This window comes from Xiphias gladius, chromosome 6 (assembly GCF_016859285.1).
Source record: "Xiphias gladius isolate SHS-SW01 ecotype Sanya breed wild chromosome 6, ASM1685928v1, whole genome shotgun sequence".
In the NCBI taxonomy this organism is placed as follows: Eukaryota; Metazoa; Chordata; class Actinopteri; order Istiophoriformes; family Xiphiidae; genus Xiphias; species Xiphias gladius.
Genome location: NC_053405.1, coordinates 2,435,088 through 2,462,127, shown reverse-complemented (window position 1 = coordinate 2,462,127; position 27,040 = coordinate 2,435,088). Strand labels below are relative to the sequence as shown.

The 27,040-nt window shown below is 44.8% G+C and overlaps 1 protein-coding gene across 1 annotated transcript; it reads left to right on the top strand.

Annotated features, from left to right (window-relative positions):
- The first annotated feature begins 3,894 nt into the window (after positions 1-3,894).
- On the top strand, positions 3,895-19,623 carry LOC120790673 (phosphatidylinositol 3-kinase regulatory subunit alpha-like). Its single transcript, XM_040128455.1, has 2 exons — positions 3,895-4,246; positions 19,568-19,623. The coding sequence occupies exons 1-2, from the start codon at positions 3,895-3,897 to the stop codon at positions 19,621-19,623; spliced, it is 408 nt and encodes a 135-aa protein (XP_039984389.1).
- Positions 19,624-27,040: the final 7,417 nt, after the last annotated feature.

Here is a 27,040-nt window from a genome sequence, read left to right as displayed (position 1 = left end):
ACGTTAGATCTCGCCTTCAGAGCTTTTCTAGTAAACTGATCTAGTGGATTATCGTCTACGCGTTCATGCGATCAGGAACTGCATGTCAGGGTGCAGGGTTGCCAAAATGTCCGCCGATGGGGGCTAAAAATGGGGCTTGGGAAACCTGGTGGCTAAATCATCAAATACACAGGAATGGGAAAATAAATCCATGGGAATGTTACAGTGTGAATATATTTTTTGACAGAGCTAAGGCTCAGAATATCCAGTTAATCTGGCTCTTACATCCCTGGAACACTGACATATCTCCTCGTATTTTCTACAACCATGAAGATGTGGACCTACAGGAAGGAACGAAAACAAAAAACAAACCCTAAACCTTTTCTTTCATAAAGTCCGTCGTCCTACGGTGAGTAAAGTGGGACTGGCGTGCGGCTTGATGGCATTTCTGAGCCTAAATAACTCCGAAAATAATATATATAAGGCACAGAGTAGCTATTCACATAGGGAGAGAGAAAAGTGAGCCCTAGGGCCACGTGCTCAAGGCCTGATTTTATTACAAGAATTCTCCAGCTGTTCTGAACAATAGTTTTTATGCCTGATCCCTTCTTTTCATATACTGCAGGTTAGATTTTTATTTCACGACAAACTGTTAAGTTGGTTTTATTGCTGCCCTTTTTTTTACATGAAACACTTCATTTTCTACAGTTATGATACAAGTATACAATACTAATCTAACTAAAACTCATCTCTGTGCGGCCGATGCAGAGATACGTCCAGAGCGCAACTGCCTGGCGAAAGGACCGGAAGACGGGGGAGAGACAAGACTTTGAGAGTACCACAGTTTGAGTACCTCGTCTCACGCTTGCTAAACAAACGCCAGACTGGCTTCTTCCTCCAAGGTTTTGCTTTTGTCTTTCCATGCAGATTCGCCTGACAAGAATTTATGCCTTGGGTTTAATTATCTTATTTTTATTCTGCATGGGGACGTAGGCTCCACATTCCTAATAACATCCAGAGAGTCTGATCGTGTGTGCCTGGTTTGAAAATGTACGAGATGAAAATAGCATCTTTATTTATATTCCTGTCATTCCCAAAACACATGGGAAATTAAAAAAAAAAAAAAGCCCACCCAAAAAGAGATTTAACTTAACCCAGACTATGTTTGCGGAGCATATGGAGATTTTGGAGACGCCGGAAAGATGTTTGGCTCCTAGCCATTCAGAGGGGCCCGGCGACTCAATTTGTCCCAGGGCCAACTGGCGGGTTAGTCCAGCCAGCGGCTCCAGGTCCAGTTTGCTGGTGTGCAGAATAAAAAGAACCAAAAAAACAAAAGTCCAAACACTGACGGTGTGCACTTACGAAAACTCAGAGCATCTCACCCTCAGCGATACAGTTGACGGTCAGGCCACATCACCTCTGTAACCCCCCCAACATATTTAAAATCACTACTTATAGTTTATTTTTATAATGGAAAAAAGTATTTCATTCGTCATTAACCGTTTTTATCTTATTTGGTTTGGTTTTTGTGCATGTTACATTACTCTGCTCTTCTTCATGTCCCCTTTCTACTATTATTTTACTCTAGTGTCAGTCTTAACACGTCCGAATCTCGGTTTCCCCTGTAAAATACATTTGCCCTCATAGGCCTTGTAATAAAAGTCCCCCCCGCCAGACTCAAGCTGGGGTTTGGCATTTCTGTAGTATGCATTTAAGACCCCTACTCCCCTGTGGATCCCAAATGCATTGCATTTAAAAATATATAAATGTATTAAATTTGTTATAATTTTTAGTAACAATAAAAAAAAAACAGGTAAGTGTCTTATGTTTTCGACAGATCTGAACACGAAGGACAAGGGGACAGAATCCACCAGGTGTCCCACACTGAAAGCCACAAAAAGGGACAATACGGTGAATGAATGAAGCACACTGGGCCTCATTTTGACAGGTGCCGCATGAAAACTTGATCTGACACTTGTGGTCTTGTCTCCTTCGTGTCCAAATGTCTCGTGGTCCTCCTTTGGCTTCGTCGTGCAGCCAACCGGAGGCAGGGGGATTCTGCCGTTCGCACCGCTCCCTCCCGCCGCGCTTTCTACCTGGACGCGCCCCGCAGCCCCGCGCCGAAGATGTGCGCACCTGGTGACGCAGCAGCAGACGGCGGCAGACTGCTGCGTCACGTGCGCGCCGGACTCTCTCCCTTCTCTGCCCTATCGTGTCTATTTGTTTTTTCCCTAACGCGCGATCCCGGTGTACCGGGATGCACGCGGCGACTCTTTTGCAGGTCACACAGTTGTTACATAACCCATCACCTCTGCAGCCTCTCGGCATCCGATGCTCCCATCCGACCTCCTGCCTCCGTGACACATTAGCACCAGTTCAGATGAAGAAAACCCGACCACAGATGCGGCAGAAACCGGGTCAAGCGGGGTTTGGCTGCAGCCGCGGCGGCGGTGCGCCACGGCGTCCCGTCCCGTCCCGTCTCCGCCGCCGGCTGGCATAATTTGCAGACGGCAGGAGGAGGAGGAGGAGGAGGAGGAGGAGGGAGGAGGGGTTTACTGACATCAGCACCGCCACTCACCACGGCACCGAGCAGGCTGCCTGTCTGCTGGACCGGCCACGCCATCCAATTATCCTGACGGGGCTTCACGGACGTCTGGGCTCGGTCTGCGGGGTCCGGGTAGTGCCGAAGCGGACGGTTCGCGCGCCGGGGCGTCGGTGGAGGAGACGAGCTCGCCCGCGCGGCTCTAGCGGTGAGTTTGCGGGCAGCAGACAGCGGGACAGACGGTCGCGCACGCTGCCTGTCTGAACTTCATATTCGCCTAGTCACGCTTGTTGTAACTGATAGTCCCAGCGTCTCTCTTTCAGCCTGCAAAACGGAGGCGCCGGGGCTGTTTTCACTGCATTTAAATGATTTTCAGAATTTTCATCAAATCACGCTCTGCCCCATATTTATCCCTGACATGCAGAAATACTCTCAGGCCTGAGCCGTATCAATGTGTCCTTGCTTTAAATCCCAATAACTGGATAAAAGTGTGTGATGCTGACATTATAACTTCGTTTCAAGTTTGCAGGAGCTTCGGGAGGCTGCACAGGATTTCATACAGAAGAGTGCACACAGGGGCACTCTGAATAAGAAGCCAAATTCTGCACTGCAGTGGATTTCCTCAGGTGTGTGTGTGTGTGTGTGTGTGTGTGAGAGTGTGTAGGTCTGTGTGTGAAGGGTGTCTGACTTGACGGTAGGCTCGGTATAGGCTCTGTGCACTTTCTCCGTAATATCGGAAGAACCTGCAGAAGCTGCGGGGCATCGTCTGGAGGTCACCCCGTCCTAGAAAAACCTCGCCCCCCTCCGGTTCCCGGACCATCCAGCCCACCCCAACCCTTTCTCTTCTATCCTTATGGCAGGGACAGTGTGGGGGCTGGTCAGCCGGTTGGTTCATTTGGATCACTAAAGCCTGCAGGCCTCAGACTGTAGAGCTGTGACTGAAGTCTGGGTTCATACTGTGGATTTTTAAAGAACTTCACGGACATTTAACCAAAATTTGCAGGACTAAAGCAAAGACCGATCAGCCGTTCAGTTCAGTTTTATTGTACTTGGAGGACTTGTGATTCTGGATTAAGAAAGTTGGACCTGCTCGTCAGGAAGTTGTAGAACAAAACAGGTTTCAAATTCCACCTCAGGGACCAGATTTTTATCATTTCCACCGTGTCATCCAAGTCAGCACGACACAGCAAATCTCAGGCGGTATCACAGGTTTCCCAGGTTTAGGTTGGGTTTTAGTTTCGACTCAGGGATTTTTAACCAACAGAGTTTCCGTCTGGTGTTCTTCAGAGCGTTTAATTTACTTCTAACGCGGCAGAATCTCAGGCGACATCTGTATTTGTGGTTCCGAAATCACCCTATGAACTCCCGTGGCCATGGCGTCTGACAGTTTCCAGTACCGGGCGCTCTTCGAGTACAAGCGGGAACGTGGCGATGACATAACCCTCCAGCCGGGCGACCTGCTCACCGTCCCCAAGGCCTCACTGATGGCGACAGCGGGGCTGGAGTACCAGGAGGGTGACGAGCGGAGCCCCAAAGGCTGGCTGCACGGCACCAATGAGAGGACCAAGGAGAAGGGAGACTTTCCAGGGACCTTTGTGGAGTACGTCGGGGTGGTGAGAGTTGGCCCTCCTGCGGCAAAATCCTGGCCCAGGCCTGTACCACCGACCCCTGGGGTTCAACAGCCCGCCGTGGGGCCCCAGCCTCCTGGAGCAGCAGCAGCTTCAGGTGAGTGCTGCCCCAGCAGGATCGAAAATATCACGTGGTTGTTGGGGTTCTCTTTCTGGCGGCTTATCAGCTGGATTGCAATCCACAGGACAGTGCTTTTCATGAAAACCAAATTAACAGAACAGAAACGTAGCATTGTGTCAGTTTCGGCTGCAAAACCTGACGTTGGACGTAAGTATGTATCCAGTACCCAGTGTGGGCTGCGCTGCTTAGGCCGTATTTTGTGTATGTGTGTTGTATTGGTCTTGAGTGTCTGGTCTGCGTTGCATGTTGGCGTTGTGCATTTGATTTACAGATTCTGAGCCCTCCTATGCTTGAGTCCAAGTTGTCTAGTCCTCTCTGATTACAGAATTGTGCTGTGGCATGAACTAGATTTCTGGCTTGAAGATGTACAAACATCTCCAACCATCACACTGACACTAAAGCCTGGTGTGTGTTAGGGTGGTCCAGGGAAGCGAAGGGCCTGAAGTGGTTGTCTCGTTTGGCTTGTTGCTGCCTTGGGGCTTATTTCGCCACATGTTGCAACGTGTTGGCTGCGATTTCCAACATGGAATCGTTTTCTCTCCTGTTAACATCTTTCACTGATCAAAAAAAAAAGAAAAAGAATTGGTATGCCTTGCTCCTATGCGTGAGCTTGCAAGAGCCCTGTAGGACTCATAGATGTATCTGCAACGTGCGCACAACAGTCGATTGTGAAAAATGAGGCTGCTACTATTTGCAACCTGCGTGTAAGCTTGCAAATTGTTTTTGTGTAATGGGCTCCAGGTGCTTATTAGTCCCAGCTGCTATTTCTGACTGTGCCTCGGGTTTGTTGTGCATTCACAGTGAAAAGTGATAACGTTAAGTGTACTTGCGCCAGTCTAGTCTAGTGCCAGACTGCATACTAAAAATGTTATATTTTTGAGTGCGGTGTTGACAGGCTCTATTATTCCACAGTGCGGTGCACGACAGGAGTGAGGGAGCTGTAAGCAGATAAAGGGTATTTCACAGTTCTGTCAGTTCAACAGTTAAAGGATCGGTTTAGCAAACAAGCATTCTTTCCTCTGGTGGTATCTGTCCACGTAGAGAGTTTTGGTTTTATTTGTCCAGGTTTTAAGATATAGGCCTTGGAAATCTCTGCAAGTTATTTAGGTGAACTGATCCTTACATTTACTCTTGTATAAAATCCACAAATATAGAGCTCTGTCAATAGCAGTAAATAATGTACATCTCACAGCCTCACTGCCTGCAGGCTGCTGATCGGTCCGATGATCTGCTGCTGTGCCTGCTGCTGAGCTGATATACTCTGATCATCCAGCTCCAGTCCAGCCGAACCCCTCTTTCAAAAACTAACCCTGCATGAAACCCACCTGCCCCAAGTGTCTCCTCTTCTTCACCGTTTACCACGTTTAGGTCATACTGGATGTGTTAGTCTTCTAACAGAAGTATCCTGTGGAAGCAGGTTGGGTTTTAATGATGTGCTGTGACCTGCTCATGCGTCATCATCGTGGATTTGGTAGTTTGATAATGATGACGTTTGATTATTTCCTCTAAAAAAAGCACATAAGTTCGAGACGCTCAAGCATCTGTTTTTGCGCTTAATGTCCATGAGAGAGCAAACCAAAACCAGAGACACAACTACTTGGTTGAGGTTCCGGAGTTTTGTCATCAACTGACCAAAGTCCGAAGTATTTCCAAACAAGACTTTTTGGATTGTTTAGAGGGCAGATGACTCTCTCTGCGGCCAAATTGGGTTGTGACCTCTGCGCCATTGTTACCACACGGTTGTTGTTGAATTTTCCCCTTGTTTGAGCTCGACCTACATTTCATCTTCAATCAGCGAAAGTGACGTGGGACTCCTGTCCATCATGCAGTGCACTTAGCACAGTGGCCCAGACCCACGAACGAACTCGCCATGGCAGACGGCCAAAGTAGTGCTGCTGTTTTTTCACAATCAAATATTAATTTTAACAATCGAGTGTATGGTTTTTTTTACTATTTCATTATATAATTGAATTTAGAAAATTGGTTGACAGCCCTAAAACTGGAGCGAGTACAATGTGACCATTAGTGATAGAAACGATTACCTAAACTAAAATCGAAATCCATTTTTCAATAAACCAGAATTAGCCTTTAAACACCAAAGCCTTTGCCAAAGTCTGAATTTTTATGTCACAAGAATCATTAGGTGCATTTGGACTCCTGTGTGTTGACGGCAAAGCTACACCCTCCATCCTATAACCCATGAACTGCTGCATGAACTCTGGGAGCAGCAGATCAATGATTGTATTTCTCATTGACTCTGCAGTTCTCAGAAACATTCAGACATTTTGTGGCTCACTGTTGACTCTCAGCGGGATCCAGCAGCTGTCTTCACTGTACATGGACAGCTTTGCCCTTGGACCGAATCAGTCTTCGTATTTCTTATCTCTTACAATATCTCTCAGTTAGAAGACTGAGTACATATTGTACAGTAGTATGCAAGCTGTGTGTATCCATTCAGTGCAGCTGGATTTTTGGATGATTTATTTGAGACTGAGCAGAAACAGAGGGTTAAACAAGGACGAGAAGGACTCGAGCCCAAAATCTAAAAAGCATTGTGAACCAGCCTGCCCCACTTAAAAAGCTATTCTGAACCCTGCAGACTTTGATTAGCGTTTTTACAGGGTCGGGGTGGTTAGCTCTGTTTTAGGCCTGGCTGTCTGCTGCAGAGTGCCTTCAGATCTGCTGTGTTTATGGCTCTTCATTTGCTAAATAGGTCAGGCGCAGAGCAATGTTCTCTCCTCTCCTTCCTCTGCCGCCTCTCTGCTCTCTTTAATTGTCTGGCTGCCCATCTCTTTTATGGTAGTGGGTTCGGTCCCTCTCATGATATAAATAACATCCACACTGCTCTGGCCTCGGGTAAATACCTTTCTCATTTCCATCTGTCTCTGCTTTCTGTGCTGATGCTCTTAGTTATAGTTTGTGTGCTAGCTGAGCCGCCATCCATCCATCCATCCATCCATCCATCCATCCTGCAGCTGCACAAGGCTGTATTTGTCCTGAATAATAGATTGGCTGGTGCACTGGCGTCCTGAAATGCCACATTCCTGCATTCACATATCACCAGTAGCAGCCGAGGTTCTGCAGCCGCCATCGCTGCTGACACTCGGGTGCGCCTTGCCCTGTTTTAGTACTTTGTTTGGAACAACACTGCTGAGGGTTATATATTCTTCTAGGAATAGTATTGATCAGGGTTCACTGGTCAATTTTGATAAAGTCATACATGTATATATTGCACTGAGTCGGTGAGAGTCTATTTGGCCATGCAGGTATGTTGTGAGGCAGGAAGGACTGGAAAACTGCTCAAAATGGGGGTTGGATTAAAGGTTCACTGAGGAGTTTTAGACCTGTCGAAGTGCAGCGGGGCAGTATTTCTAGGAGTGGGTCCCTTTTCTGTTTATCTCATGCACGTAGCCAAAGACGCACGTGCACGCGAGCGCACGTGGGTCACGCAATACGCGGTCCTACCAATGGTGTCATACTGTTCCACTGATGTACAGGTGTTGGTAACACTCCAGGATATGCAGCAATGCGCCAACAAAGACAGTGAGGTGTTACGTTAAATATGCAGAGCTAAATTTATATGTTCTCATAGAGGCCCTAGGTCGGGGGGACCTCAGATGATGCCTCCGAGTCTGAAAAGGGAGTTAATGCTTTGTGATTGAAACCACAAGTTAGTGACATTTCTTAGGAAAACAACGGCCTTATTTAAGAGTCGGCGGTCAAGGCTGATTTCCAGAGCGGTTCATTGGCTTCACATCCTCTCAAGAGCAGACCTGCAGGTGCTCGACTTGACGCTGTACCTCTTTGTAATAAACCTTTGTATGCAATCGAGACGGTGTCAGCGGAGTCTCCTCTTCACATCATCATCGTCATCTAAATAAACCACAACAGTGAAGTAGAAGACTACTAGATAGTAAAAATGGAGGCAAACAAAGCTGGATTTGAAATATTAAAAAAAAAAAAAATCCACTCTGCAAATGTTTTATGAGGAAGGAAATGCACTCAGCAATTTTGTTAGAGCTCAAGGATAAACACACAACACTGCATGTAAACACAACATTTGTTTATTTACCAGAAAACTCCACAGGGTCTGGACTTGACGTGGATTTTGCAATTAGAGATGTTATTTAAAGCTGCACTTATAAATATGTTTTACATGACAGTCGGTGCATTGTGAAAGATGTCATTGCAGTGTCAAACTCACAACACTCTATGGAACTTTTTAGCCTTGTTCAGGTCATAGTTTTGGTATTTCGGCACATTTACCCAATGGTTAGGTCTCTCATCAACCCCGTGTCCAGCTGCAACAGGAAGCTGGTTTCAGCAAGCAAGCTCCGATAAACCCACTATATACTTCCTGCTCCGGTTTGGAATTCTATGAAGTTAGCGGACGACAGAGTTGGAAAAGAACTCGGTGGTTCTCGCCCAAAGTTTTCCCCATGATGTCGTTTCCTTAATCTTTCTGTACGGCCTCATCCTTTCTTCCTCTACTTCTCCTGCTGTCTTCCCTTTCATCCTCTTCCACTTGTTGTCATGCACATTTCAGTTCCCTCCCGGTAGCCAGGCTGATTAAATCAGGTGTGATACCTAATAGCTCTAACAGAGCTCATAGCGCTAATCAATGGGTAACACTATCTGACACAGTGTGATTGTGAATGCCCTCCTACATTTCCCAACCTGACGCCTTCCCCTTCCCCGAGGAGAGCTGTTTGCCGGCTCCATGCAGCATTAATTATGACAGTAAGCTAATGAATCCCTGATGTACTTCTTGTCATTATCTACCTACAGGTAACCAGGAGAAATGTTGAGTTCATGCTGAAGCTAACGGGCTAATCGTATGCAGCGCTCTGCTCAGCTGTGATAAGGCAGATCGGGTCTTTTATCTGCAGATGAGCCCTGTAGCTCGCTGCGCTCTGTTTTTCCCTCATGTAAATGAGGGATGCAATTAGATGTAAACTAGAAGACTAGAGACCGCTGGTTCGTTCTGCCCTGAGACTGTGATTTTAAGAGTTTGGTCAGGTAAAGCAAATGTGACGCAACGTCCTCCGTTTCATCACCGCTTAGAGATTTAGTGTTAGACAAGAATCCAAAGACCTGAATTCGAGTTGAGGGTTCTCTGTATGACCACCTTCATCATCCTCTTTACCTAACGATAAAACCAAGTCTAAACCCTTCATACAGCCTTGAAGAAGTGAAGACCAGACAAAATATCTTTGCTCTGTAGGTCTAAAACTCAAATAGATCCTCACAGAGATAGATGTGTAGCACCACACACACACACACACACACACACACACACACACACACACACACCTCCGGCCTCTGGTTTTACGTCAATACCTGCTGGTGGAAAGACCAGTGGTGACAAGGGTGAAAAATAATGAGCTGCGTGGGTTGTCCATCCACCAGTAAGTAAGTTCCTCAGTTAAACAAAATTCCATCTGTACAATTTCCGTTTACCACTGAGAGCCAAAATCATACCTCTACATTGGTGCTACTGAAATGCGAACTTTGGCATCGAGTACAGTTCAACAGTTCTAATTTCATCGGTACAGTTTCTCTGCTTTCATTCACAGTTTAACTCCCGTTAATTTACTTCGCTGTTCCTTCAATCACTGTGAAGCTCCTGTCTATGAAACTCAACGTCCCACCCGTTTTCAAATTAAAAGCATCCCAGGAAAGGATGGAATTCTGCCCTTTGAGCTGAGGACATTGAGAGTTGGCTTAACACCGATCGAAAAGACAGCAAAGTAGAACTGTCGTCGTAACCGATTAAAAATGGCCACCTGAATGCCGTTTTGTAGATTGACACACGCATAAAGAAGGAAAATTAAGCAAATTAAGAAATATAGCAGTTCTGATATACAGTGTTGAAGGTAAATTGAATTACAGTGTTATTTCGTTTATCTCCAAACTGATAGTAACATGTAAATATGACGGAGGCCGGACAAAGAGCATCTCATTACCTTCAGATTTTCCCTTCCTACTGTGTGTGTTTCACATGACACACACATACATATCAAACACACCTGGTCGATAGCAATCACAGTTTTTAATTGAGCACCAGGCACTTTGAGTGTCTCCGTGTCTTCAGAGGTGCGTCATTGGCGAGCGGGGGCAGCCAATCAATGTGATCGAGGGGGTGATGAAACGCTGCTGCACCGGATAATGACTGGGAGCCCAGACGCAATGAGAGAGAGAGAGCGAGGGAGAGACTAGACAGACAGCAGACAGAAACGCAGAGCAGTAATTGCCAGCCTTGCGGAGCGACCGTGTAATGACGAGTGGGGAAGTGTTTGTGTTCACTGAGGTGTGCGGTAGCGTCGACAGCCCCTGATCAGCTCCGTGCTCGCCGTGGCGCGACGAGTCCAGGAGATCGATGATGGCAGCGTCGGTCCCACAAGCTAACTGTGCCAAATGGCCTCATTTGTAGATTTATGTTTAGCTCGACTCTTAGCGCTCTGTTTAGACTCTAATGGCCTTCAACGTGGATGCGTGTGTGAGCGAGAGTGTAAATGCTGTAGAGTGGAGAGAGAGGGGCCACTGAGATGTGTTGTTGTTAGAGGCTCGGCCGTGAGAAGGGCAGAGGAGGGAGGGAAACCGTGCTGTGTTTTTCTGTCTGTCCCCCCAAGCTTTTAGTAACTGTTGCCTCCATCTTTTCTCTGCCCTTTTATTCATTTTTTATTATCTTCTTGGGATTTCTTTTGTGGGGGGGGCAACAGTGTGCTATCTTACATATGGTGCATGTTATGTGGCGACAGACTTTCCAGCACGAACTGCCTGCAGACTGCAAGCGATCTCCGATGTCAAAAGGGCCGTTTGACATCAGTGCCGGCGCCAGTACTGAACATTTTCAAACATTTGTTTGAAAATGTTCAGTACTGGTGCATTTGTTTGAACGTTTCCAAACATTTGTTTGGAAACGTTCAGTACTGGTGCCAAGTGTTATCTGGTCTAAATTTGGCAACATTTAGATTTAAATCAGAAACCGTCTAATCAGAGACAAGATTCCAAATCTGATGAGCCATTACATGCAACTTTCCGTACTTGACTATTTTTGAGCACTACCAAAAAAAAAGGATTGAGGTTTGATACGTGGCACTAATCATACCCAGGCATTTAGTTTATTGCTGTGTTCAGAACTCATTTTTGTTGTTGAGAAACAGTTGCTAATACCTAAGAGCTTCGGATTGTTAAGACAGATTTTTCCTCTGTTAATCAGTCCTTGGAAAAACACATTTTTTGGTTTCATTTCTTACTCAAAAAACATGAAACAGAACCAGAAATAAATAAGAAGTGGAAATTTAAAGAATGGTCAGAATCAGTCAAATTGATTGATAATAAAGTTGACTTATAACCAAGCCTGCTTTTATTTTCTTAATAACCCAGGCAGCCAAAATATCATGGTCCAACAGCCCAAATCCCACCTGCCTGGCCGCCAGACCTGAGATGAATAAACGGCAGAAGTACGCTAGTCCAATTCCAGGTGCTGGCATCGGCCTAAACCAGTCGCTACTGCTCCTAACTGGAGACGATTCTCTGCCAAAACCGGTCTTTCTTAGCTCTCCGCACCCTCGAAATCAGTCAAATCCGGCAGCCATACAGGGTCCGGGGCAGGTACGTCGCTGCCGAAATGCAGAGGAGGCCGCGATCGGCCCGAGTAGCTCACTTGTTTTCAGTACAGATCAACTTCTGCTGCATTCTGGCTCATTCTGTCTCGACTCAGTAAACTGAAGTGGAACTACCCGACACCACCGGCATTACATTTTTTTCTTGTTTTGGGGGAAAAAAAAGTCCCGAAAGCTGAATTTCAGACTGAAAAGCACATTGAGCATAGAAGAGCGTTGGTTTTGCCCTTTGAAGGTGTCGTAGTCCTCACTCTCATTCATACGTGACACACCGCCACATTCCACTTATTTTTATGGTCTCCGCCGTTCTGTATGCGGCGGTTCGCAGTCACGAGTCCTTGTCACAGATACTCATGCGTCCTCCTTTTGACCGACCTTTTTTGCGTGTGAGCTCTCCACTGCTTCCTTCTCTGCTGTGGATGATATGTGTGTCACACGTGGAAATGTGGAGCTGTGAACTGGCAGAACATCCTTTGGCTGCTTCTCTCTTCCCGTCTGTCTTTGATTTCATTCTGTCCCTCCGGTCCTCCACCTGATCAAGTCATTCAGTCTGCTTTTGTATTCACAAATCTCACTTTCTTACACACTTTTCTTGATTCTAGTTCAGGGGCTGGCCTCTGATCACAGCACTGGTTTCAAGAAAATTGACTCATTTCTACAGTATTGTTAAAACAAGTTGATTCTTTATTGGAAACAGATTGAATTCTCACTCGGTTTTCAAATTTCTTTCACTTGATTTAAGTAAAAAAAAAGATTTTTGGGACTCAGTAACAGCGGTATTCACACAAACACAGAGATCCAGCTTTAAAGTCAGCGTTGCCGTGCTTTGCGGTTCAGGGCGCCAGTTGGCCTCCCTCACTCCGGCTCCGTGCGGCGTGATGCAGGGCTGCACGCCGGCTAGGCCGCCCTAACGAGCGTCTCCGAAATTGAGTCTGTCAGTTACGCAGCCATCTCCGACACGATAACAATACGCACTGGCCATGAAAATGCGATTCGGGGTAGATAAACAAATCAAACGGCCTTGTGAAGCACAAGGGGATGAATATAAAATATCAGGATGGCGTCGAACCGCTGAGCTTACTCTGAGCTTAGATTCTTGCAGAGACATCAGCCTCTCATAGTTTATGATGTGAACGGCACTGGGTCATTACTTTTACTTTTTTCTAATCTGTTGACACATACACTAAACTGTACAGCTTGTTCGTATCCAAGTTACTCCTCATTCTACTAGCAGCCCGTGGGAGCTCTGCAGGTAACAGGCTGAAATTTTCCAAATATCTGCTTCTTTTGAACTTCAGTCTTTACTTGTCAAGATAAGTTTGACAAAAAAACTTTTCTTCGCAGATGGAGTTTGCTCAGTTGTCCCGAGGTGACGTTTAAGAGACTGTCTGTCTCAACTCTGCAACGGGCAACTGAGCGACCTCTGACCTCTGAAGAAACCGTGAGAGTGCTTGGGGAAAAAGCTGATAAGTGGACCTTGAGTTGTGTTTTTTTCAGAGGTACTTAATTTGCAGTAAGATACAGAGGTCCTAAATCAGTTTTGTTTCTTTGCATCAAATTACTTTTTCTGACTAAATTAGGAACAAAAGTGTTTATTGCTACAGCTCTGTGCTTATTGTCCCGTTACCCTGTTTGAATGTTTCCCTTTTGGGAGACTTTTAACTTCCCCTCCGCTACATTCATCTGATGGCTTGAGTCGATTATTACTTCGCCTTTTACCTTCAGTATAACATAGTGGTAAATATGGCTTTTTTGGGGGGAAATTCAGCAGCATGGGAAACACACCAGTGAGGTTTGTAGGAACAAGAGCAGATAACGGATGGAAGCAAATGGATAGAAAACAGGTGAGAAACGTGGTGAATAATAAGAAGAAGTTGCCGATTTACACAAAATCATGTCCCTCCACAATAAAAGCTGGCTATCAGCTCAGTGATATATCTTTTCCTTTTTCTTCATGTTTTTATTTTGGTAAAACCACCTGAGTGTTATATTTTGTGCTCCCACTGCATGCTAATGTCTTTAATCTCTGAAGTGTTATTGTTTCGTGGAGGAGGTGAGATTTATCGTCCCTGTATTGAAAGTCAATTACCGAGGTCCGCGCAGCGCCTGTGTTAAATTGACGAATAGGGTGAAGCGGCTAAATCGTTCAGTGAAAGGAGAAGGCGATACAAATAAACACGGCAAACACTGATGAATAAAACAGGAGCAGAGGATCCTGGGAGACCGCGAGGATGCAGCCCTCTAATTCTTTGATGCTGAAAAATCGGTGACCCGCCTGGTCGGGCCTGCTAACTGCAGTTTGCAGTTCTGGGAATACATCTGTGAGAGGTTCGGGTCACAGAGTGAGGAGACGCGGGAGTCTCGGCGATGCGGAACATCAGGGAGAGATGTTGTCAATAAAGCTTTTATTTTACTGGCTGCCTAATTGGCCTTGGAATCGCTGCGCTGAGCCGAGAGGCTTCTCTCCCCGAGCTCAGGAGGATTTACTTGTCAGCAGTAAAAGAATAAGCACACAACGCCACGTACACACTCGCAAAACAAAAACAGGCCTTGTTGTTTTTTAAGTGGAGACAAAATTAAAAAAGGCAGCCTGTTTGCAACAGTGAGGCAAATTGTAGGAAGGGAAGAATAAATGTTTTTCTCTTTTTCTTTAAATGAGGTTTTACTTTCCTCCTGACTATTTACTTGCTTTTTGACTTTGCGTGTTGCTTTTCTTTATCCTCTCCTTTGTCCTTTTCTTGTGTAACGGTCCAAAAACTGTCTCAACGCTTTCTCCACATGGGCAGAAATGAGGTTATGTTTGTTTGGTTGGGCTCTGGGAAGCCAGATTTCAATGTGTTCAGTCCAAAATGACTTTGAAATACCCACCGTCTGTGTGCGGCTGTGGAATACGAAGGACAGCGTATTAAAAATCCAAGCTGTTTTACAAAGCGAGTAGCATGGAGTGGAAAACTGAAATGTGCATTCCCGCTCTTCCTGCAGTGAGACGTCGCGAGCTGAGCTTCCACCTGTAAATCCTACCCCTCCCTGATGCGTGTGCAGTGACTCGGGACCAGGTTTTATGTTTTAAAAAGGAATGAAGGGGGGAAAGCAATGGCTCTGAAAGGAGGGACCTGTGTTCTCTCCTGTATCGCCCCCTGTCCTGCCTATTTATGGACACCTATAAAACCCCCACGGCTTTTTACAGCCTCCTCCTCTTCGCTGCATTTTAATGCCCGGTGAAGTCTCTCGATAGACTCCGGTACAAGTCATTTGACCGCTTTAATTTCAGCAGCCGGAGGCGTTGTAAAAATAGCAGCTCGTTTTTATCTTGGCGGCAGTAATGCGTTTCGGGGTTTGATGCATCACATTTGTGCAGCTGCATGTTACTGCGGTGTTGGTAATGAGCACTTTATAAGGGCCATTACAACACATCTTCATGTAATGTCTTAATAAAAAGAAGATCTGCATATGAGAGAGGCTATGAAAACATTTTTTGTCCATTTATTATTCGTGCTTACAATTCATTTTTTATTTGTTTTTACCTTTTTAATAGAAGTATTCGATCAAAATTACCTGCAAGCAACAGTTGATCATTTATTTTTCTACTTCTGTCTCTAGTTTGTAGTTTGCTCGGTCCAGCATTTCATTCAGAGCTTTACTGCCAACACTAAAAATGATATTTTTAGGTTTGAAGCAAACCGGCGTCGAGGGCAGAGCGGAACTGACCCGCACACGCACCCAAAAGGTCGAAGAGCGGCGCGGATGCTTTCACGCTCCCCACGCTGCTCTGCCATTGGCGGGACAAAGTGCCGATCGGTGGAGCCGTTCACACTAAAGCAATAAGAGTAAGAGAGAAACAAAAGGCGGTGCTGCACTAAAACACCATACCTCCAAATATCAACCATAAAACAATGAGAAGACGTGAGTGAAGTGGGCTCCGCCGGCTCCCTGTGGAGGCTGCAGAGTTCTCACATTGAGGATCGTGGGATCGTGGATTACCAGGTCATTAGGATTCATCTCCCCCGAAGCGCGAACATCCACAGGAAACTGAATATATTCGTTGTGTTAAAAAAAACAGTTCTTCTCGGGAGACAATAAAAATCCACTTCAGGTTTCAGAAATGCAGCTACTATCTTTTGAGGCACCTTGTCAAGAACCGAAGTTTGTCCCGATTGGGGCGCAAGAGACCTGGTCTGGAGGTCACCAGAATGCTAAACCCATATGAATAAATGTAGTTTGTGGCCATCACCTTCATCACCTCACATCTGCCATGGCAACAAAAGCTCTATTAGCTATATCGATTCTAAACTCACTTGACTATTATATCACATTTGGCATCTTGAGATGTTTTGTTTGTTTTGTTTTTTTTTTTTGTTCAGATTTCAGGTAATTTAGGAAAATCCAGTAAATTTACGGCCTGTTTGTGGGATGTTGATGTCTCAGGTGATGAACCAAGTTTGTGGTATTTTCCGTCTTTGTTGGCAGAGATGAAGTAGTCTAGCGCTGGTTCTGTCTCATTAACTTCAAGGCAAGACAGGGTTTTAAAACAGCCAAACGGCAACAGCTCTTTACATTCAAGGCTGTTGTTACTGTTGAGCTGCCACTCGGCAGCAGTGGTGGCGTTTGTCTCTCCCCCCTCTGATTTAGTTCTCCAATGGAGAGAGCTCAACCATGAGCCTTGTAGCGGCGGTAGCGTCGCCGTTTCGTGCCCTCCAGATTTTACAACTTGCCATTGTGCTCAAAGTTGAGTCCCCTTTCAGTTTCGTCGTGATCTCAGCTTTAAGACGCTTTTCTAAAACGGGGGCTGGAGCATAACAACGTCAGCTTCAAATTGTACCGCGATCTTGACGTGAGGACTTCAGTAAAAGTGAGTGGTCAGACAGGGCTTTCAGACTTGAGAATAGGCAGATTAAAGAAAACAAAACAAAAGAAACAATGGCGCCGTCCTGCTACCTGGCGCTGGCCGGCGATGTCAGCCTCTGCTACGCTCTGTCTTTGCATGCGTGGCCTTGTGGTGAACGCAGCTCATACTGGTGATCGTGTGTGGAGGGCCTAACGGAAGGTTTTATAGCCAACCAGGAGAAGTGTTGGAAGTGATAAACTGGGCTGTAAAAAAAAAAAATCTAACACAGCTGCAGATTGAAAGGGATGAGATCTGACAGAGCTACAAACACACACACTTAAAAAAAACAACCATAAACCAAACCTCTGTTCTCAACTGAGCCATTGTTTTGGTATCTGAGCCGAGGAAAAGAGCATCGTGGTGCTTGGCACCACTGGTACAGAGAGGGGAGAGAGGGACTGTGTGTGTGTGTGTGTGTGTGTGTGTGTGTGTGTGTGTGTGTGTGTGTGTGTGTGTGTGTGTGTGTGTGTGTGGGACCATGTGCTGCCAACTGGAGAGCTTTTGGTGGTGAAAAGAGACCCTGTTAAGCCAGGCGTGTGTAGGGACAAAGGCTAAATCTGACACACACTGTCAAACAGGAACGCACACACAAACAAAAATAAGTGTCAAAGAAAATATAATCAAAGACTCTCTGAGTTTAAAATTTGGAAGAGTAATAATTTGTCAGAGTCACTTAAGCTTTTCCTTTTACATGAAGGAGGACGATCAGGCCTGCTAGCACCTGGCAGTGTCTCTGCTGGCCTGTCAGCGTTACAAAATCCTGGGTGACAAAAGCGCACGTTCATCCTTCGCTCAGATTCTCTTTTACAGTGTGTTTACATGCAGCGTGCAGTTTCATGTTTGTTTGCCTGTTTCTCTGATTATTAACGGAATGAATGTCTCCATGCAAACACAGCTGAGCGACATCTCGATTAAAGGTTGTGGTAGAGCGCAGTGGCTTTGCGGCCTCACTCTATGCGGACTGAGATAATGTTTGCTTTATTTGGGATATGAAATGAATCTCAGCCATTGGCACGTCCTGGGTCTTCAGTACAGAAACGAGGCAAGATACATCTGTAGGCAGCTCGTGCTGACGAAGAATTTATTCGACTAAATCCGGATTATGTGTTCTTACGTGTGGATTTGGCCAGAAGAGCAGTTTTACTTCAGAATTAGAAGAGAAGAGATGCTGTGCACGGAAGGGGAAAGGAGTTCAGTGTTTTTATTGTGCAGCAGTTTGTCCTGTTCTGCCCCCAACGGCGTCAAATGCTGTTTTCTACCTTCTGTTGGCTTTCGCCCTCGAAAAAAGACAGAAAACTGAATGATACTTCAGCATCTACACACACACACACACACCTGAGACCTCAGTTTATTTCTTCCTCCAAACATTTATGTCCTCACGCCTTCCACTGTGACATGAAAGTGTTTCAAGTCCTTCCAGCAGGTCGTCCGATACGTCAGACGCACTCAAACACGGCGAAAGCGTGTTTACTGACACAGGACACATTTTGCCATGACGACCCCAGGCCGGTTCGCGGAGGTGGGCGAGGTTAAACACACAGGTCTGAGTTTACACAGTGAGTGTGTGTGTGCTCCGCTGCGGGCTGGAGAGGAGGGTGTCCTTGGTTGATGGCTAAAAATGACACTGAAGACAAATCACCTGCCCGCGGCTGATTTCTGGCCTCTTGATGTGTCAGGATATTCAGATAAAACCGAAGCGGTGATATATGACGGTGGGCATTTGGGTGTCACTTTTGAGCAGATGGTTTAGTTTCTGACGTAATGCGCACTCCTGCTCACAGCCACGCCGTGCTGCTTGTATCTTTTTATTTGTTTATCTGTCTTTGCCAACTTTTTCCAACCACCTGGAGTCGCAACTAGATTGTGATCCCTCACTGGCTTCCCGCCTACATATCCACTACTGTGTCTATTAGAGTCGACACCGCTGGGAATGGAGTCACAAGGGTCTGATGTATAAAAACTGAGTTGCACCATCAAATATGAGCTGGCTCTGGCCTCTTATATGGCTGCACATTTTGGTTGGGTTCTCGAGGATCTTGACTTGGGACTAGTTTGAGCCAGTATTAATAGTGGCTGCATTGTACTGTGCACGCTGTTTTGAAAACATTGAAACAAACTAAGTTTCTACAGAGCTATCTATCATCTCCCAAGTTGCTTTTCACTGAAAAACCTAAGTTTCGCTTCATCACAATTTCATAAATCATAAGAATTAAATTGTTTTTGTTCCCAAACTGTTCATTAATATCCTTCTTTTTTTTCATAATAAATAGCCAGTAGATTTAGTTTGGGTTGGGAAACATGGGAATCTGAGTTGTAGAGGCTGCAGGTTGTGGGAGACTCCCGGTGACAGTTCTGCAGTGTCATTTGAATCCGTGTGTGTGTGTGTGTGTGAGAGAAAACCAAAGGATAAACACAACTGATACCTTGTGGTGGAAAGTGCTTTGTTACACGTTCTTGTTCATTTGGTTGTGAAGGTCAGCGTTTTGCCTCTTCGGACTGTTTTCTTTTTTTCCTCCTAGCTCTCTCGCTCTCCATCCATTGTTCCTCATTCCCGCCACGTTTGTTATCTGAGTGGAAGCATTTTCCGGGTTGGCCTTTTAGAATTCCTTACCTTGCTTTTTCCTGGTCACGCCGTGTGGATTTACACTGACGCATGTATGGAGGCAGGTGTGCGTGTGTGTGTGTGTGTGTGTGTGTGTGTGTTATGGGAATATGTGTGTGTGTCAGTGTGTGTGTGTTTGCTCCACTGACTGACTCAGTGTCATTATTCCCTCTGTCACACAGAGACAAGACGTCTTTATGGAAGTTTAATGACTCTCAGCTGTTTTCACACTCTGTAGCTGACTGATGTCCTCAAAGAACCACCATCATTTATTAAACATAACCAGTTATGTTAACAGGCTCATTAATTCTACTAATTAATGCATTAATCAGCAAATACTGTGACTTTGTGTTAACATGCTCCTCTTCACAGAACACAGGAAAGGTATTGATATGAACTCTTTCTAGAAGCATTAACCCAAACATTAAAAAAAAAAAAGTTCATTATCTATGTATTTTAAGTGTATTGAATGGGGAATAAATCATTCCAATGAATTGTTATTGTAAGTTAATCAGTCTCTTACTTAGTGCACAACTGCTCGGCCAGTAACTCAAAAACGTAAAATTTGTCTATAAACATACAATTCAGCATAGATGGAAAACATGGGACGGACACACTTGCTATCGGATGAAACTCCTACGAAATATCTTAACATTTGTGCGAAGTATTGGTCGGTACAGACCTCCGAGGTTTCCAAAGGGTGTATCCCTCAGACGTTGGTGAACCCCTGACCCCTCTTCTAGTGCCACCCCGAGGTTGCCATTTTTGGTTTCGAGTGAAATATCTCGACAAATGTTGGACCTTCACGGCCCTTTTGGAATGAATTGTAATAACTGCAGTCGTTTCACATTTGATTTTATTTTCAAAGGGCAGAAAATTGCCTGCATGCCTGTAGAATCATCTTAGTATTGTTCCATAATCTGTGAGAACAACTTCAGCTTTCAGCTCTGCAATCAGCTCTCACCCTGTCTGTGGATCCTGAGACAAGGGCAGTCATTACGGCAGCAGATAACAGATGATACCTGTATTCACGGCGTTTCGCTTGCAGCGCGGGCTGAAACGTGCTCTCTCCGTGCTCCGATTGTATATGCGATCCTTTCTATTTCTGAACATTTATTCCTTCTCTCCCTCCCTCTTCGAACACCTGAACATGATGCCCATTCAATTCTGTGGAGGGAGAAGGGGTGATTTTAGCCGAGTAGAGGGGCTGTAATTGCTTCTTAAATAAAGGACTTCCATCCGTAGATCTACAGAGTGTGGGGAGCAGATATATAATTATAGATGAAAAGTACCATTCTGTGGAGACAGTCTAATGTTTTATTAATGGAAGATCTCACAGATGAGAGACATATTTACCGTCCGGTCATTAGTTATTCCTCTTCTCTCTCCTCCGCTCGTCCCCTCGGTCTCTGTGGACTTTGCTCTGATCTCATTTTTTCTCTCTTTTTCTATTAACTTAGTTTAAAGGCGCTGCGGCTGCACTCCAGGGTAGAGCTGAACTGCACCTGAACTCACCACGCCACCTCTGACACACACTCAAAGGCACGCACACAATTGGCACGCTTGGTTTGGTCCGTTGAAGTCTGGCTCTGTTGTATCTCTGCTCTTCGGTTCCAGCGCTTCCCCCCCATCATTCTCATTCTTGTTGTCTCAATGTCATTTAGTCCTCTTTCCCTTTCCTCCCTGCCGTCCTCCTGTTTTCCCTCTGGCCTCTTGGTGGTCTGGTTTAAACCAGTTTAAATTAATATTGGATGACTTTCTCGCTCTTTTTTTCTCATTTTGGCAGGAGGGTGTCTGTGCAGATAAAACACGAGTTTTAAACACGAGTGTGTGGAGTTAATACAAAAGAAATACCCCCCATCGTAATGTTGTAAGAGTACCCATGAGCCTTATCCTCAAATGTGATTTTATGTAGATCAGTAACCTCAGTCAAGACCCATCGAGTGTTGACTTTTATCTGTTGGGAGTAGGGCTGGATGTTGGTACCGATGTAAATGTGTCCATGACACCATCTATCAAAAATTACAACTGCAGAGGTCTGGTAAACTCACTTCTTTCCAACTCCACACCCCCAGATTATTTTTCCTTTTCAAACTTGAAGTCTTCAGACGCAACCGAAGCTGACTCAAGTGACGTCACCCGAGTCTGCCTCTGGAGCCACAAAAGGCTTTATGTGAGTTTTTTGATACATACAGTAGTCTGTATAGAAACTTGTTCCGTTTGTCCTGAAGTGCGTCTTTGGTGACCCACTAAGTCCTTTCACGATGCCTCTTTGACTAATCCGGTTCCTCAGCTCGAGTTGGCTGTCAGCCTTCCTCCTAGTGTTTCTTAAGTTCTTCCCAGAGCATCTGTAACTGGACTCATGGGAAGATTTTCGGAAGGCTCCGCATCACTTGGACGAGCTTCAGCTTGAAATGCTGACGATCGGTCCCATTGACTCTAATCAGGAAGTTCCAGACTCTGTCCAAGATGCGTCTTGGTCCATTTGAGGCCATTTTGAAGACAAAGGAAAAAAAAAAACACAAGTGGGAACAAAGGATTGGATCTTTCCTCTTTCCTGTCACCCAAGTCAACCAGTGGAAAGGACGTTTTTACGGGAGACTGTGAGAAAGGAGTTTGGCAGGGTCTGAAAAAGCACTTACCTCAGACTTAAGTGCAGTTCCCAGCTGGTTTATTGAGAGGGCAGGTTGCCACAACAGACTGGAACCATAACGACAGTTAATGGACCAGTTTGAGCTTTTTACCCGAAGCTCTGTTCTGGGTTTGAAGCAGAAATATAATATGGTGGCAGAAACTGTGTTTGCAGGCAACTGTTATAACAGCTGTGTGGAGGTGGACGCTTAATAAGATTGTTTGCAAAGAAAACATTTTAGGGACTCTGACTTAAGTTGTGAAACTTAAGTCCGACCCCGTGGCTTAGCTGTGGGGAAGGCGTTGTTGGCTGGTTTGAGCTAGTATTGGTCCATGGTCCACCATTTGGATTCAGTCTGAAATATCTCAACAACTTTTGGATTGATTTGCACGAAATTTTGTTCAGACATTGGTGGTCCCGGGAGGATGAATTCTATCCTTTTGTTAATGTAAAAAAATACCTGCACAACTAATGACATGCCTGTCAGCCTCAAATGTGCTTTGTGTTTAGTGCTAATTAGCAACTGTTAGCATACCAACATGCCGAGCTAATACCTTAAACATGGTAAAGATCATACATGCTAAATATAAGCACGTTAGCATTGTCATTTTGAGCATGTTGGCATGTATATACAGTGTATGACCTGTGTGTTTGTCTGCAGACTATTGCACTGTTGTGATTGACGATTGTGCTGTGACAAAAATACGTCCCTCAAACCTCATTGATTCTACCACACAACAGTTGTAGCATAAAAGGTAAAGTCTTGACATTAAATATCGCTTTTGTAGTAATACAACCGCACTACCGACTAAATCCTGGGAGTAGATTTTGGTGAGGATTCACCAGAAATCCCAGGGTGTGAATTGGAGGCACCCCAGACTGACAGAGACAGACATTTCTCTCAGGGTTTATACAACTCTCTCCTCCTCACTTCCTCTGTTTCATATCTCCATCCTTTCTGTTTTTATGTGATCTGACCCCATTTCTCACATCCCTGACTTTCCCCCTCTCTTCTCACCCACTGCCTCCATCTTTCTTTGCAGCCCTCTCTCAGTCACCCTCCTCTCCTCTGCTAATTATTCAGTCCCGCTGGGGGGTTTCTTTCTCTAACCCATTTTCTATTTCTCCCCGCTCAGCAGGGAGCTTCCCCTCTGCTGCTATGTTTGCTTATTTTCTCTTGGTAAAGGAAAAATAGCACACAGTTCTCTCCATGTGTGCTAAATATGACATTTAAATTTAGGATGTGTTTATTTGATTACATGCGTGTTTCCTTTATGCAGTTGTCGCTTTGTGTGTGTGTGGATGTGGGTGTGCGCATTTGTCACCATGAATTAGCCGACCCATGCATCTTCTGTTGCGTGCCCGCCCACTGTGTCCATTAGAGATTCAATTATACGCTTTTTTAGGACACACAAACGTCCATACGCACACATTTCGAAGTCCTCCGGCTCATGTTATCCACTCACACCCCCCTCCACCCGAACTCTCCCTCCATCACTTACTTTTCTCATTTAATAAAACACCACTTCACTACACTATTACCTCTAAAACAATCTCTTCCTCATTTATCTTTTTCTCCTCCATCCCTCCCTTGCCCTCTTATCTAATCTCTCCTCCAGCCCGTCTTCGCTCTCCTCTGTGGAAAATTTTGTTATACATCTTGCATTTGGCAATTTAGTCTTCCCATTTATCATTTCATTACTTGGTTCTCAAAGCAAATCCCCGCCTCTGCTCCCTCTTCATTCTTTCTCTGCTGCTTCTTTCTGTTGATAATTCTGTCTGGTTTTTTTTTTTACTGGATCCAACCGTAGAAAAATGATCTGTTGGACTTGATTTCAGAAATGGATAAAGCTGTAATAATATTTGAATCAGGGCCATCTTTTTGACCACAAACCATATGATTCTCCTCAACTTTAAACTCTAGAAAAGCAGCATCCATTTGTCTCCCTCACTCACATATTCATCATGTTTCCTGAGTTGTAAATCTATCTGCAAAGCTGTCTTTCAGAACTCTTGATCCGTGGGTAAATCTGAAATGGATGCGCTCACATTTTTCCCTCTTGACCCAGATGGATCAGGATGGATACCGGACGACACTCAGCCCAGGGAGGAGCGGCCTTAATGGGGCTTGATGGGCTCCTGCAATTGTTTAAACCAGCAAACGCTAAATCCCTGCAAATCCAGAGACAGTTAAAGGTGCCATTTTTCTCAAAAGAGACCTGGGAAAGCAACTGCTCTGCCATTAGAGCAGAGAGAGACAACGGAAATGAAGAAGGTATTAGAGAGAATCGAGGTGAGAGAAGCTCATCACGGACTCGAAATGCCCGGCTCCGGCTCTCCACACGGGGCCAATTGCTGTCAATTGCTGGAGTAAGCAAGTGAGAGATGGAGGGAGTGTGAGAAAAGGAGAACAGGGATTTCTGAACCGCTGTTTGGTGCAATCACTGTCACAGAGAGAGCACAGTGATAAAGAGAAAAACTGTCAGAGCCTGATGGCTGCAGGGTGAAATTGCTGTCATTAAACAGTCACCGAGTGGCAAGGGAGGGAAGGATTACTGGCGTCTCTCCTAAAGTCCTTCTAAAGATGTCCAACCTCCACTAGCGAATACTTTCCTCTCTTCTAACCCTTCCTTCTTTCATTCTTTCTTCTTTCCTTCTTTACAGTTGATGCCTTTTTTTCACAGCACTATTAAAGTTTCTCACTTTACTACATTTATTTAGCAGTGAAGTATAGCTACTAGTTTCTTTGCAGATTCCTATTTTAGATACAACATTAATGACCATGTTATAAAATACAGTGTATTTTATGTACATTGATCTGTATTGATTAGATTAAACTACTAAAAAGTATATCAAGGAACTCCACTGCCACCAGCTACAACATTCAAATTACACATTTACATAAGTGCACCTAAATGTATCAGTAATAGAATTTATATGATAATGTAAAACTGTGAAAGGGGCCGTTCTGCATAATGAGTATTTTTACTTTTGTCACACTTGTGGAGAGTGGTACGGACTCCAAGCACAATATTCACCTATTACCACTCTACAACGTTGCTACGGTGAATGCGTTTAGCAGCAAGTTCCTCTTTACACACCCAGCAGACACAGAGCACCACTATCATTCCATTATAGTCATTTAGCTCTGCTTTGGTCTCCACCGACTCCTGAGAAAAAAAAAAATCTGTCCCTTTTAGCTGCTAAATGTTCCTCTTCCCTTACCAACTGCTTTTCTAACTGTATCTGGCTGCTGCAGAGCTTGTTTAATAAAAACAGCCGCCTGCACCTGCGGTCAAAACCAAAACAGTAAATACGCCTTAAAACCAAAACACTGAGCTGATAGGGGCCAGAACTCTGTAGAGCGGCAGAGTGCAGCAAAATTTCTTTTTCACTACAAGCAACACTTTTGAAACGTCACATAGAAATTTGTTCCATTGCTAATACAAAAGTCTTGGTTAGTGCAGCTTGAAGTACATTTTGCCGTCTTCTCATAGTGTACTATTCCACTTTTACTTAACTGTGCCAACTGCTGGTTGGCACCGTGGCAACCTTCTAAAATCTGGAGCTTTTTTGTAATTTTTTTGGGCTTTGAATGTTCCATCAAACAACAGCTAAGAGATCCAACTACGAGGATTCCTTCAAACATTAAAACCTGTGGGAATTTTGTGAAACACATGGAAACTTGAAAACATGAATTTTTTTTAAAAAATTGACCAAAGTTGCTGTGCGCCATCTTTGGATCTTCTTCCTTTCAGTTTGAAAATGCAATCCTCGAGCACACACAAAGATTCACACACACACACACACACACCTATATACACACCTACACACACCTACACCTACACACAACTACACAAACAGTTAATGCTATAATCTGTATGTGGATATATTTTTTAAATCATTAAATGTGGTCAGCGGTGAACTGCTGTGCAGCCTCGTGTAGCTTTTTAACCGTTTTTTTTTTTTTGGACGCTTTAACAAAGTGACTCACTGAAGAACAATATTCTTTCCATATCTTTGATGCTCTCCTCATCCTGCAGCTCTCCTGCTGCAGTCTGCTGCACTGCCGCAGTCACTCACATTTATTATTCCCACTCATTCCACTCTGAATTTTAAAAATCTCCCTCCTCTGCTGCTGCGCTCCTTTTCTTCCAGCTGAGAGAAGTTATGTAACCTCTTCCTCTCTCTCCTTGCTCCATCCTAATAATTTACTTTATGTATTCCCGCAGCTCTCTCTTCTCCCCTTCCATATACAGACACACAAACACACACAAACAAACAAACACTTTGTTGTCGTCACTGGTGACAAGGCTTGTCCCTGGATCTCACAGATGCAGCAGAAGCTTTTCCTCCCAAAAGGAATTTGGCTGCAGAAAAAAGGATCAAACGCAGAAACACTGGCTATCTCCTGCAGCGCTGGCAAGAAGAACCAGGGAGGGAGGGGGAGGATTTTGGGAACATGAAACAGCAGGCCGGGGTGATTCCAGGCGCAGGGCGGGTTTGTAAGTGTTTTAACTGTATATGTGTGTGTGTGCAGTGTTGAGTTTTAAGCCTGTGGGAGAGAGAGGATGGCAGAGTGATTAGGATTGTAGTTTAAATTTAGAAATTTGGAGATGGGGAACCCGGTACCCAGAGGATTTCTCTGCCTCTCGCGTTCGTCTCTTATTGAAAGCAGAGCAGATAACTTTTAAAGGCATATGGAAGAAGGTAGCCAATTTTTTTGTTTGTTTGTGTTTTTTGTTTTTTTGTTTAATCACAGCGGCAGATATGCAAAGTGCTACTCAATTTCACAAATGTCTTTTGGGGAAGAGAGAGATTTGATTTAAGGAGATGAAAGGGAGCATTGTGGTACTGTTGGAAGAGGAATTATAAAATCCTCGGAGGAATCACAAGCAGAGAAAAAAAAAAAAATCAAACAGAAACGGGAGGAGAAACAGAAAAAAAGGATGATGCTTTTGATTTTCTCCTGGGATGGTGGGCATAGATTTTGGAAGGCAATCAAGCCCAATGTACTAAACAT